General features: G+C 42.7%; 1 protein-coding gene across 1 annotated transcript in view; it reads left to right on the top strand.

Moving 5' to 3' along the window:
- The window catches only part of B4galt1 (beta-1,4-galactosyltransferase 1), a 57189-nt gene extending 46038 nt beyond the window's left edge, over positions 1-11151 (top strand). Inside the window, exons 4-6 of the mRNA XM_042695656.1 lie at positions 4457-4579; positions 7969-8073; positions 8315-11151. Coding sequence (XP_042551590.1) covers positions 4457-4579; positions 7969-8073; positions 8315-8447 — 361 coding nt within the window. The 3' untranslated portion in view covers positions 8448-11151. The remainder of the gene's footprint in view (positions 1-4456; positions 4580-7968; positions 8074-8314) is intronic.
- The last annotated feature ends 2466 nt before the right edge of the window (positions 11152-13617 follow it).

Here is a 13617-nt window from a genome sequence, read left to right as displayed (position 1 = left end):
CACCATTGTCCATTGTTGGATCTTAAAAGTAAATAAGTAAATAAATGTGCATTTTGTTCTATGTCATACTCTTTGTTTGTATTAACATTAAATGGCATTTAATCAAATAACACTGCTTCACTTGAAGATCCAGGAAGCTATGCTCCAGGGTACCCATTCTTTAGGAATCCCTGGTTTAAGCTAAGTACCTGTATGGCTCCTCATCCTCATTGCACACACCTTTGTATAAATACAACTACCTTTTATCAGACACATTCTCAACCTTTTTTCCTCCCCTCCTTAGTCTGAAGCATGTAGGCTGTAGGACTCTCTAGAATATGTCTTCTCCCATTTTGAATAGTCAAAGCTAACTCAGTCCCTAAACTTGCTTTCATAAGGGGGGGTGGCATTTGAATATAATAACACTTTAGACTCTTTGGAAGTCACTTTTCACCCACTTACCTTTTCTCCATCTCTCTCTGTGTCTTCTTTTCTTTGAAATACACAGTTTCATACCTTAACCCCTCTTATTCTTTGAAGCATGATGATGAACAAGAGTGAGGCACAAATGATCACCCAGTTCTTTTATCACAGCACTGTTTGTTTTATAGAAAACCACTCAGGTTTGAAGGACTGAGTAAGAGAAAGCAACAGAAGTAGCAAAGTTAAATCTTGTCAATTTAGCATGTGCATCCACTGAAGTGGCTAAGAATCTATTTCTATTTAAAAAAAATTGATATCAAAAGATCTTATTGATGCCAGTCCTGGTGAGCATGCTATAATACCTGCATTGGGGAGTCAAAGACAGGAGAGTGCAAGTTCAAAGCCAGCCTAGGGTATATATTGAATTCCAGACTAGCCTGGGATCCCTAGGGAGACTCTGTCCAAAACAAAAAAGAAACGTATTGGTTTGACCATCTCTGGTTTAAGCCCTTATATTAAGGATGTACTATAGATATAAAAGTGGGAGGTGTACCAAAAAGTGGATGATCCCTAAGTGATGATACCTAATTACAAATATGTTGCCTTAGATTAAAGCAGAATCCCAGAGATCTTATGAATGTTTGTAGTTAGAACCTGTATAAAATCTTGAAAAATAGTCATGATAAGGTGGGCACTATGGTGTGTGCCTATAATCCCAGCAATGCTGGAGGCTGAAAAGGAAGGTTCATGCATTCAAGGCCAGTTTGGGGATCATGACTAGACTCTTACCACTCTCACTCTCTCTTTTTTTTTTTTATTGTCAAGGTGATGTACAGAGGGGTTACAGTTACATAAGTAAGGTAATGAGTACATTTCTTGTCAAATTTATTACCCCTTCCCTCAGTTTTCTCTACTGTCCCTTCCCCTAACCACCCTCCCCCCCACAAGTTGTATAGATCATTTTCAACATATTGTCTTGTTCTTATCGCTGTTGGATTGGTTCCCCCTTGTCCTTTCTCTCACCATTCTGTTGTTCCCCTTCCCTTCCCTAATTCAAATAAACATATATACAATACCAGGATACCAAAATCAAATACAGTTACAATAGGGGATATACCATAGAGGGAAGAACATACAAAAGAAACCAAAAAAATCAATAATAACAAAAGAAAAGCCTCTTGTGTCCATATCTTGGAGTTCATTTCACTTAGCATCATCTTATGTGGTCATATGTACGTAGATATTGAGCTACTTTGCTTATCTGCTAAGATTATCCTAGACATACACTAATTATTGCAAATAAGGGAAACCATGAGACTGTTTCTTTGGGTCTGGCTTAGTTCACTTAATATGATTTTTTTTCCAAGTCTTTCCATTTCCTTACAAATAGGGCAATGTCATTCTTTCTTATGGAAGCATAGAATTCCATTGTGTGGGTGTATGGGTATGGGTGTGTATCACATTTTGATCCATTCATCTACTGAGGGACATCTGGGTTGTTTCCATATCTTAGCTATAGTGAACAATGCTGCAATAAACATAGCTAGCAAGATCAATAGAAAGCCCATTGATTGGGAGAAGATCATCACTAGCCATACAACAGACAAGGGCCTCATATCTGAAATATATTTAGAACTCAAAAATTAAATCCCCCCAAAACGCTCCTCAAAGAAACAACCACCTCATTAATAAGTGGGCTAAAGACTTAAAGACAATAGACACATGAAATGTTCAACCTCTCTGGCCATAAAAGAAATGCAAATCAAAACAACATTGAGATTCCACCTCACCCCAATTAGAATGTCTATAATCAAGAACTCTAATAACAACAGGTGCTGGAGGAGATATGGCAAAAAGGAACCTTACTGCACTGTTGGTGGGAGTATATACTTGTTCAATCACTCTGGAAAGCAATGTGGAGGTTCCTCAGAAGACTATGCATTGAGATCCCCTATGACCCAGCAATCCCACTTCTGGGCATTTACCCAAATGATCACAATGCAGGCCATATTAGAGCTATCTCTCTTTAAAAAACAAAAAAAGAAATAACAACAACAACAACAAAAAAAAACAGCCCTGGGCCTTGAACTCTGGGCCTGAGCACTGTCTCTTAGCTTTTCAGCCCAAGGCAAATGCTCTACCACCTGAGCCACAATGCCACTTTTGGTTTTCTGTTGGTTAATTGGAGATAAGAGTCTCACTGACTTTCTTGCCTGGACTGGCTTTGAACCGCAATCCTCAGATCTCAGCTTCCTGAGTAGCTAGGATTAGAGGTGTGAACCACTGGTGCCTGGCTTCCCTGAGATTTTTTTTGCTCAAGGCTAGCACTCTACTACTTGAGCCACAGCACCACTTCTGGCTTTTTCTGTTTATGTGGTACTAAAGAATCAAACCCAGGGCTTCATGCATGCTAGGCTAGCACTCTACAACTAAGCCACATTGCCAGCCCTAGACTCTATCTCATAAAAAGAAAGAAGAATATGGAAGCCGGGCGCCAGTGGCTCACACCTGTAATCCTAGCTACTCAGAAAGCTGAGATCTGAGGATCGAGGTTCAAAGCCAGCCCAGGCAGGAAAGTCCATGAGACTCTTATCTCCAATAAACCACTAGAAAAACTGGAAGTGGCACTGTGGCTCAAGCGGTAGAGCACTCGCCTTGAGCTGAAGAGCACAGGGACAGCACTCAAACCCAGAGTTCAAGCCCCATGACCGACAAAAAAAAAAAAGAATATGGAGAAGACTGACGTAGTGGTAACACATCTAAACTTCCAGCATATGGAAGGCTAAGGTAGGGGGATCTCAGATTTGAGGCCAGTGTAGACAACAAATCAAGATCCTCTTCCCTTACCCTAGTATTCCCACAAAAAATAAAAAGTAAATTAATATCTCTGATTTCATATTTTTATCTGGTTTGGCTGACTTCTCCTTTCCAAGTCTGAGCTAGAGTTTTGCTTAATTTATGTGATAGGCTCTAGTCTCTTTGAATCTGTAAAGAGCCTAAATGTGGTATAAAGTTATATTTAAGGTTAAAACTGAAGTCCTCGAAGTAGCCACAGAAAGGCCTTACTATTTGGAAATATGTAAAAACAGGTTCATCACTATGTATTTTACTAAGTCAAGATAAAGTAGAAATTTCCAAGAAAGTTTTACAATAGCAAATTTCCAGAAATGCTGCCTCAGCTGGTTTTTTTTTTTTTTTGGGGGGGGGGGGGGGCGGGTCTGGTCGTGGGGCCTGAACTCTGGGCCTGGGCGCTGTCCCTCAGCTCTTCAGCTCAAGGCTAGTGCTCTACTACTTGAGCCACAGCGCCACTTCCAGCTTTTTTCTTTTTTTGCTTATGTGGTGCTGAGGAATCAAACCCAGGGCCTTGAGCATGCAAGGCAAGCGCTCTACCACTGAGCCACCTTCTCAGCCCCTGCCTCAGCTGTTTTTATGTATGTCTTTTGCTAGAAAGGATGGAGAGGGAAAGGGGCCTGACAAAGTGGCACAGAGAAACCAAAGCAATCTCAGATGCAGAGTTGACTGGAAGGAGCAGTCATATAAGAAAGAGAGAGTGCTGGGCTGGGAGTGGATCAGTGGTAGAGTGCTTGCCTTGCATGCCTGAGTTCCTGGGTTCAATTCCTCAGTGCCACATAAGCAGAAAAAGCCAGAAGTGGTGCTGTGGCTCAAGTGGTAGAGTGCTAGCCCTGAGCTGAAGAGCTGAGGGACAATGCCCAGGCCAAGAGTTCAGGTCCCATTACCAACAAAAAAAAAAGAAGAAGAAAAGAAAAGAAACAGAGTCCTGAGCCACAATGGAAAAACTGATTTATGCTCCACTCTTGTCACTGCCTGGTTTTCTAGGTAATCATAGAAACAGCACTATGTTCTTGAAAAGAGAGTCTACATTTTGATAATCTGAATTTTTTCTGAGTCTGATAGAAAAGCAAACTAAACAAACAAAAGCCCTCAAAATCCCCTCTCCCCCATCAAAAATTTTCAGAGTATTCATGTATCCAGCAAGCTTTCTTTTGGAAATGACAAAATGTATTAACAATGGGTCTTCTGTTTTTTCCCCCAGCCTACCTTATGTTCAGTATTTTGGCGGTGTCTCTGCTCTAAGTAAACAACAATTTCTTACCATCAATGGATTTCCTAATAATTATTGGGGCTGGGGAGGAGAAGATGATGACATTTTTAACAGGTAATGCTCACACTTCTTTCTCTTGTGTTGACCTCCACTCTCTGTTTGACTCCGTGCTTAATTGATTATTCAGGGCTTGACCCTCAGAAGGGAAGCAGCCCCCCTTCAGCCCAGATGCTTAGATGTGTGCTCTTGTAGGCTCTATAAATGCTGACCAGGGTTTTTAGGAAAATTAGCTAAAGAGATTTTTTTTCACCATTTTTATAGAATGGTACAATGGTAAGGTCATTTTGATCTGCCACATGTCAAAGGAGTAAACCTATGTCCTTTGAAAAAATTTCAACATCTCATTGTAGTCCACTTTCATTGTGAAAGTTTTCCTAGGGAAGAATCTTAATTTTCTTCACAGAACCTTTGTGCTATAGTTTTATTTTGGAATAGTTTTATCATTCACAAAGGAAGATAGAATCCTGTTACCAGTATCTCATGCCTGTAATATGAGGCCAGGATCTAAAGGATTATAGTTTGAGGCCATCCAGGATTTTTAAAAAAGTTCACTAGACTAACTCCAAAATAACCAATTAAAAGTAGGGCTGAAGGGGCTGGGAAGGTGGCTCAGTGGTAGAGTGCTTGCCTTGCATGCATGAGGCCCTGGGTTCGATTCTCCAGCACCACATAAGCAGAAAAAGCCAGAAGTGGCACTGTGGCTCAAGTGGTAGAGCGCTAGCCTTGAGCTGAAGAGCTGAGGGACAGCACCCAGGCCCAGAGTTCAGGCCCCACAACTAACAAAAAAAAAATAAATAAATAAATTGAAGCCTTGAGTTCAAACCCAGAACTGCCACCAAAAAAAAAAAAGTAACTAAATGAACTCTTGTGGATCCACCTGACCACAACTATCATGACATAGATAATCCTGTTCCTTCACATCCTGGTAAATCTGTGTTTCATTGGTTGTCATTGCAGATGGTTTCAAAACAAAACGTGTCAGTGGCTTTTCTTCTTTTTCTTTTTTTCTTTGAGGGGGAAGGGGGTGTCGTGGGGCTTGAACTCTGGGCCTGGGTGCACTCTTTAGCTCAAGGCAAGCGTTCTACCACTTGAGCCACAGTGCCACTTCCAGTTTTCTGGTGGTTAATTAGAGATAAGAGTCTCATAGACTTTCAAGCCCAGGCTGGCTTTGAACTGCAATTTCAGATCTCAGCCTCCGGAAGTAGCTAGGATTACTGGCGTGAGCCACCAGCACCCAGCTGTCAGTGGCTCGAAGCCACATTCTGTTCTGTCCTTCCTGGCAGTTGAGTCTTCACTCCCATTAGCTGCAGATCAGAAGCACATTCTCCCTCCAGGAGCCAGTCTGGATTCATCACTGAGTTAGATTCCAGAATATACCCACATGCACCTTCCTGAATTGGAGTACATTTATTTGACAATTAACACAATGTGTCCTCTAAGAGAAATACCCGTGTCAGTGTCACTCAAGGTCACCCTTATGTGAGAACTTGACATAGCCTTAAGTCCTAATATTGGCCTTGAAGGAAACTTCAGTTTTGAGTATACAGATTGGTTATCAGTCACAAATACTGTATGCAGATACTGCATACAAAACACTGCCAGGGCCGGGCACTGGTGGCTCACGCCTGTAATCCTAGCTACTCAAGAGGCTGAGATCTGAGGATCACAGTTCAAAGCCAGTCCAGGCAGGGAACTCCATGAGACTCTTTTTTTTTTTTTTTTGGTCCGGTCGTGGGGCCTGAACTCTGGGCCAGGGCGCTGTCCTTCAGCTCTTCAGCTCAAGGCTAGTGCTCTACCACTTGAGCCACAGCGCCACTTCCGGCTTTTTTGTTTTTGCTTATGTGGTGCTAAGGAATCGAACCCAGGGCCTCATGCATGCAAGGCAAGCGCTCTACCACTGAGCCACCTTCCCAGCTTCCTCCATGAGACTCTTATCTCTAATAAACCACTCAGAAAACCAGAAATGGCGCTGTGGCTCAAGTGGTAGAACGCTAGCCTTGAGCTGAAGAGCTGAGGGACAGCGCCCAGGCCCAGAGTTCAAGCCCCACAACTGACACAAAAACAAAAAAAAAACACCAAAAACCAATAACAAAAAAACCTGCCAGGCTGGCCAGTAAGGAGAACACTGAAGACCTAGACATAAGGGTGCTGACAGAAACAAACTCACTGTAGAACTACAGTTGGGTGAGCACCCTGGAGGTGATAAGACCGTGAATGATCAGGACAGTTAGGAAGGGAGGGAAAGTGGTAGGACTAGAAGAATGGGTAGTATCTGGAGCCACTTTCTTAAAGATAGAGGTACTATGAGGTACTTACTATATGGCAGACATGAGGATAATCACCAGAAGGAAGGCAAAGCCAGAAACCTGTAGATCATCTAAGGTCAGTCAGTTTTGCCATTAACTTTCATATTCTTGCTGTCAAAGATTTGAGTTTTGATCCTCATTCCATTGCCTTGGACCAACACAGAATCTTCCACTCTGCCATGGCTGCCCCTAGTTTTGTTCTGTGCCTGTTATTTTAAAACTACTTACTAGAGAGACTTCCCCATGACCAAAACCATTTGGGAAAGCACTACACAGTATATCTCTTACAGACACTGGTGATGTTCAGAGGTTTGTCCTGAGAAGGCATCTATGATTTAGGCCTTATCCTTCTTTCCAGCCTCATCACCTGCCTCTTCTATCCCGCCCCCTTTGCATCAGTCCTCAGAAGCTGGCATTCCCCATGGGCACCATGTTTGCTTTCCTTTCCATGCCTTTGCCTGTCCTTTGGGCTGTCCTGGCTGCCAAAATACCAGATCCTTCTTTAGTCTCACAACTTGTATCTGCTCATTTTTTCTTACTCCAGCTTAAATTGTATCTCTCCTCCTACTCCACTCCACTTTCCCTTCTTACCTCCAGCCTGGTACCAAAGGCCCCATATTCTTTAGCTTTTTTTTTTTTTAAGAAATCTAATTTCATTGTTATTATTAAGGTATTGTACAGAGGGGTTACTGTTTCATAAATTAGTTAATGACTACATTTCTTTTGGGGAATGTCATCCCTTCCTTTGTTTTCCCCTATTTTCCCCCTTCGATCCCTGCCCACAAGTTTGTTTTCCATATAATTTCTATTGAGTACCATGGCTGTATTTGTTCACCCTCTCTCCCTCCATTTCTGTGCCACTGCCCTTGCCAAAGGCCCCACATTTTGAGCTCCCACATTGTAAGCTCTGTGATTGCAAACACCATAATCTGCAGGATCAATCATGAAAGGTTATGGAGGAGTCTAAGTTTTACTAATACTACACTGGACCATGTCCTGCCATGATGCTGGTGTTTGGGTTGAATGAGAAAAACCTAGCAAGTAAATGGGTGGGGTAGCAATCTTGCAACTGGAGCTACTGAACCCCCTCCTTATTGGCAGCTCTGTGATAACTACTTGTCCATTTACTCTTTGCAGATTAGTTTTTAAAGGTATGTCTATATCTCGCCCAAATGCTGTTGTTGGGAAGTGTCGTATGATCCGCCACTCAAGAGACAAGAAAAATGAACCAAATCCTCAGAGGTCTGTATGATGCTCATTCTTATTCCTTCTTCCCCTTGGCAGGCTGCAGACAGAGAAGTTCTGAAGAGGGCTCTGTACCTCCAGGGAAATGGAGGCACAGAGGGTATCCAGGCAGAGGCAGGAGTTCACATGGAGGTGGAGGCAGAGTCAGGGAGAGAAATACAAATTTTCAATGATTGCTTCTTAAGATTTCTATTTTGACACCAACCATTTGTCCTTTTTTTCCTTTCTTTTCTTGTAGGTTTGATCGAATTGCACACACAAAAGAAACCATGCGCACTGATGGTTTGAACTCACTTACCTACAAGGTGTTGGACATACAAAGATACCCATTGTATACCCAAATCACAGTGGACATCGGGACACCGAGCTAGCACTTTGGTACAAATAAGAGACCTGAAAATGGCCAGGGACCTCTGTTGTGTGTCTCTGCCAGTCTGCTGGGCTGGTCCCTCTCATTTGTACAATCTGAGTCATAGGTCCCCTCACTCATCAGCAGATACTTTTCCAGATGACCAGAAGAGTGGAATATTTTGCCCCCCACTTGGCTCGACACATGACTTAGTTCTACAGGGTGTTTGTCGGTGTGAAAACTATCCACCTTTGGAGGCCTCTTGGCATGGCATGGTATCACCCAAGGAGTTAGTATTTTACACGGCTCAAAATTTGGTGACTTGTGGAATTCATTCCCACTGTTAAGTTTCTAAATTGTGAAATGGGTAAGAAGCTGGCTTTTAATTGTATTCTTTTCAACTTCATGAAAAATTGGATAGTACTGCTGAATTTAGATTGGTATGCTGTTTTTGGTTATCCTATTTTAAACAGAAAAAAAAAACAACCCACAAAATTTCAATCAGTTTCCTGTCCCTCTCTACCGTTTTTTTCCCTAGTGGTATGCAACTATTACAATTATTGTAATAGTGTGTGTTTTCAGCAAAAGAATATCTTAAAACTTGAGCCTTGAACCTTTTGTCCTGCTAATGTATGAATTCCAAGGCAAGTTTTAGCCCTGGAGCACAAACCTAGTGTGTTTTCACTTATTGTGCCTATCTCCAGATTGATTGATTTCTGAATGTAAAGATTCTTTTTTTTAAAGAAGCAGTGTGTAGTATTTTAAAGAACAAATCAAGTTCTAATTATGATACAGCTTGATTTTGTGTTGATCCAAATTTTCATAGTTGTTTGTCATTAAGTCATGACAATTTATTTTTCTGGGCATGCTATGTAAACTTGAATTTCCTATGTATTTTTATTGTGGTATTTTAAATATGGGAAGGGGTTTGAGTTTTGTTTTTTTTTTTTTAGGGGGAAAATATAATGTATGCTGTAGTGGCCACAAGTGGGCCTCTGATTTAGCTGGCAGGCCAGGATTTATGAAGAGCAAAACCACCTTTGTGTCCCCTGGCCAGGGCAAGGCTTTCCAGTCAGCATTATCCTGCCAGATCTTTGGGGCAGAGACTTGGGAGAGAGCCTCTGTCTACCAGACATAACTACCCACCTTTCCTAGGTGGGCAGGGCAGAGGGAACCTCAGCCTCCTGGAACTGACCCTTCAGGGCTCTAGGTTGTGTGGTTCTAAATAACAGTACAGCTTGTATGTTTACCATCCCTTAGCACCTTCTGTTCTGGCTGGTACTGCCTTCCTCCCAAGAGCCTCTGAACCACCCTTCCTAGCCCATCCTGTTTTACCAGTTCTTCACCTATTCTTCTCTGGCCTGCCTGTCTGTCTGCTCCCTTCTTTCCCCACAGGTTTTGTTCTTTTGCCTCTTGGCTGTTTTCTAAAACTTGCCTGTGACACTCAGGGTAAAACTGACTATTCGTTCTCAGCCTTTTAACCAGAGATCTGGAGAGTTCAGCTAAACCAACAGCCAACTCTTCCTGAGAATTCTGGTACCTAAAGCCTCCCATCCCTCTCAGGGTTTTAGCAGGTGCTGCACCTGGTGATGGTACCCACCAACCCCCAGGGCTTTCATTCACAAACCCATTTCTGCAGGGGGATGGGTAAGCTGCCTGGGGTGAGATGGCAGGGGCACTTCTAACACAGAGGCCATTGCCAGGTCCAGCCTGGGCTGAAGGCCTAAGATTCAGCCTCTTAATCCCAAGAGTTGAACCTTTTGCTTTTGGCAGACAGGATCCCAACCACTGCCCTCATGGGTACCAGCCCTGAGTGTGCAGGCTGAATGTTACCTGGCCCTAATCCTACCCGTGCCTTTATTGCTTTGAGCATCTCCAATGCCAACTTGGTTCTGTTTCCAGAAGCCTTTGTATTGATTAGCAACTATCTTCCTCTGAAGAAACACCAATTCCAACCTTTCAACAATGCTATTAAGACAGGCTGCACTTGACAAAAGTTTTGGGAAATGCAAAGGCCTTTCTTCCTGTTCCCAGACCCTGACTGTTCCAAAGTGCCTTAAAGAAAGGAGATAAATGCCCTGAGTGATAACTTTTTGTTACCTCCTTTACTATTAAAATTCTGCCTTTCCCCCCCTCTCCCCCATAGCATTTTCTTCTGTATTTTATATAATTCATTCTCGGGACCAAGGGAAATTCTGCTTTGCCTGTATCCCCGACTTTGCAGACCCATCAAGTGCTCTCAGGGTTCTTCTTCCTCCAGGCCCAAGGCTCAACCAGGGCAGGGTTTGGTCTGGATGCTTCATCTGTGAGATGCTTTGGTCTATTTCCTCACTGGGGATTTGAGAGCTGAGGATTCAGGGAGCATTTCCTTCACCTGGAGTTACGACCAGGTGTTGTCATATGCTGTGCCTTTCTCTTTCTGTCCTGTTGCTAGTAACCTGTGTGAAGTGACCTTTTGGGAAGATCAGTGGGAGAGGTGGTGACACAGGAAAGAAAATGCTGTTCTCACCTTCAGCCTGGGAAGGGTGCTCCACACAGCCAGGATTACAAACTTTACTATTCTGAAGACCTGATATGCTGTGTATTTTGGTTTTCCATGTATGCAAATATGTGTATTTACTGGGGAGGGGGGGAGGATTCTGACCCTGGCGTTCAGAACAAACAACTGTATTTTTGCCTTTGAAATCCAGTAATCTAACGTGAATAAATGACCCTATCTTTGTAACGATGGATGGTCTTTCTTCTGATTGAAGGGAGTTTGGGTTCTTAAGTGGGGGCTGCCTGCTGGGAGGTTGTAATTAATTAGCAAAGATCTGCCTCTCCTGAGCCTGCTTTGCTTAAGGGTAGTGGATGTAGGGCCTAGAATCAGAATTTTTTGTTGTTGTTTTTGTCGGTTATGAGGCTTGAACTCTGGGCCTGAATGCTGTCCCTCAGCTTTTCAACTCAAGGCTAGCGCTCTACTACTTGAGCCACTGCTGGTTTTCTGAGTAGTTTATTGGAGATAAAAAGTCTTATGGACTTTCCTGCCCAGACTGGCTTTGAACTGTGATCCTCAGATCTCAGCCTCCTGAGTAGCTAGGATTTATAGGCATGAGCCACCAGCACCTGACAAGAAGCTTTTGATTTGAGTTGTATTTTCTTATTGTAAATGTAAATAATATCAAGTTGACCCTCCTCCTTAGAAGGCATTGAACTTTGATCCATGTCCCTAATCCTTTTGTTTTAACTTTGCTTTTGAGACAGTGTCTCTCTAGTTTTGCTTGGGCTAGCCTTGAACTTGTGACACTCCTGTCTCTGCCTTCAAAATAGCTTACAGGTATGCAACATTACGCCTGGCCTTATGTAGACACTTTTAAGGCTTAAAGAGATAATATATCTAAATATCTGATACCTCACAAATGTCATCACCAGGTGCTGATGGCTCACCTAATCCTAACTACTCAGGAAGCTGAGATCTGTTGATCACAGTTCAACCTGTCAAACAAGTCTGCAAGACTTAATCTCTAATTAACCAGCAAAAAAGCTGGAATTGGGAGCATGGCTTAAGAGGGTAGAATACCAACCATGTTTGAAAAGCCAAATGAGAGCTCATGTCCCTGAGTACAAACCCCAGTGCTGGTACCAAAAAAATGTAATTTCTAATGTGATTTCAAAATAGATTTTTCTCTAGCAGGTCTGTCTCTACACATTCTCCTGGGTTTTTTTTGGTTGTTTGTTTTGCCAGTCCTGGGCTTGAATTCAGTGCCTGGGTGCTGTCCCTGAGGTGTCTGGCTCAAGGCCAGCACTCTACCACTTGAGCCACAGCTCTACTCTCAGCTTTTTGATAGCTAATTGGAGCTAAGAGTCTCATGGACTTTCCTGCCCAGACTGTCTCCTAAGGCTACTCACAGATTTCAGCCTCCTGAGTAGCTAGGATTACAGCTGTGAGCCAAGGCTCCCAGGGACAGGCTGCTGTTTTTTGTTTGTTTTTTAACAATTGCCAGAATAGTTCAGATATAGATCTCAGAGCTATTTGCATAAGAAATTCACAGTGTAACTTAAATAAGATTTCTTATTGAAATCGAGAATTAAATCAAAGACTAAAGGATTTAATTCTTACCCACACACTTGAAACTAACCCAGGTGCCTTCTCCTAGGCCCTGGGTCAGACATCAGCAGCTTCTTGTACTGATAGTGTTGAACTTGCACTCTTGAAGAAATGACCAGGAGGAAGCCAGTGTGTGGGAGAAGCTGTCTCTGCCATCCAGAACTAACTAGGGAGCTATGGACTCTGTTAGAATGAAGAAGTAAATGTAAGCATCAGTTCAACAGAAGCCACCTCAGGGGGCACCTGGCTCTCTCTGTTGAACTGTGTGACTTCTGGAGAGATTCTTGGTAGCTTCAGGCCTGAGCAGAGGTGGCCAGGGTTCAGTTGTGGCCTTTCAGTGGTGAAGGGCAGAGAAAGATTTATTACCTGGCACAGGCAGCCATGAAAAGAAGCAAAGTACTTAAGTCCATCTTCAGCCATCTTCAGGGTATAGACATGAGGTTTAGATTTAAATAGACCTGGGACAGATGTATTAGGTAGCATAGTTAAAATAGTCCCAGCCACACATGTTATTGCCTCAGTTCTGGAAATATTGTTATTGCTGTCATCTTGTGCTCCAGACTCATTGTAGGTAATTGTCTCCATTTGTCCTGCATGGTAGTCTTGCAACAACTACCTTACAGGTATTCAGTTCCCTGCACAAAAGATGTTATCAGTTCTGTCCTTCCAGTATTCCAAAGTGACTGCAAAAGGAATGGTTTAGACTAAGACAAATACAAAATGGAGGCAGGGATGCCATGCTTTTCTCTGGCTTTTAATTAGTGGGTCCAAGTGGGAGGGCTGTGCTTCTCAGCAAGAGCAATTTAAGTTTTTGTTCAAATTTAGATTTTAAAAAATGTGAAAAGTTCAGCCTTCCCTTTCTACTCTGGTTCAAATCCAAATGCTACCTCTTTGCTAGTTTTGTCTTTTTGAATAAATGACTTAGCCTCCCTCTGCCTCGTTTTTTTAATTAAGAAGATTGACTTAAGGCAGGCATCAAACCAAATACTTGCATTTTCAAATACTCAGGAAACGAAGGGGAGAAGATTGTGAATTCAAGACCACCCTGGGATAAATTATCAATTCATTGTCTCAGAAGCAAACTATAAACAAAAGGGCTGGGGGC

Source organism: Dipodomys spectabilis, unplaced genomic scaffold (assembly GCF_019054845.1).
Source record: "Dipodomys spectabilis isolate Male_0828 unplaced genomic scaffold, ASM1905484v1 ptg000006l, whole genome shotgun sequence".
Classification (NCBI taxonomy): Eukaryota; Metazoa; Chordata; class Mammalia; order Rodentia; family Heteromyidae; genus Dipodomys; species Dipodomys spectabilis.
Note: the sequence above shows the minus strand (reverse complement) of the source record. Positions and strands in the feature narration are given on the sequence as shown.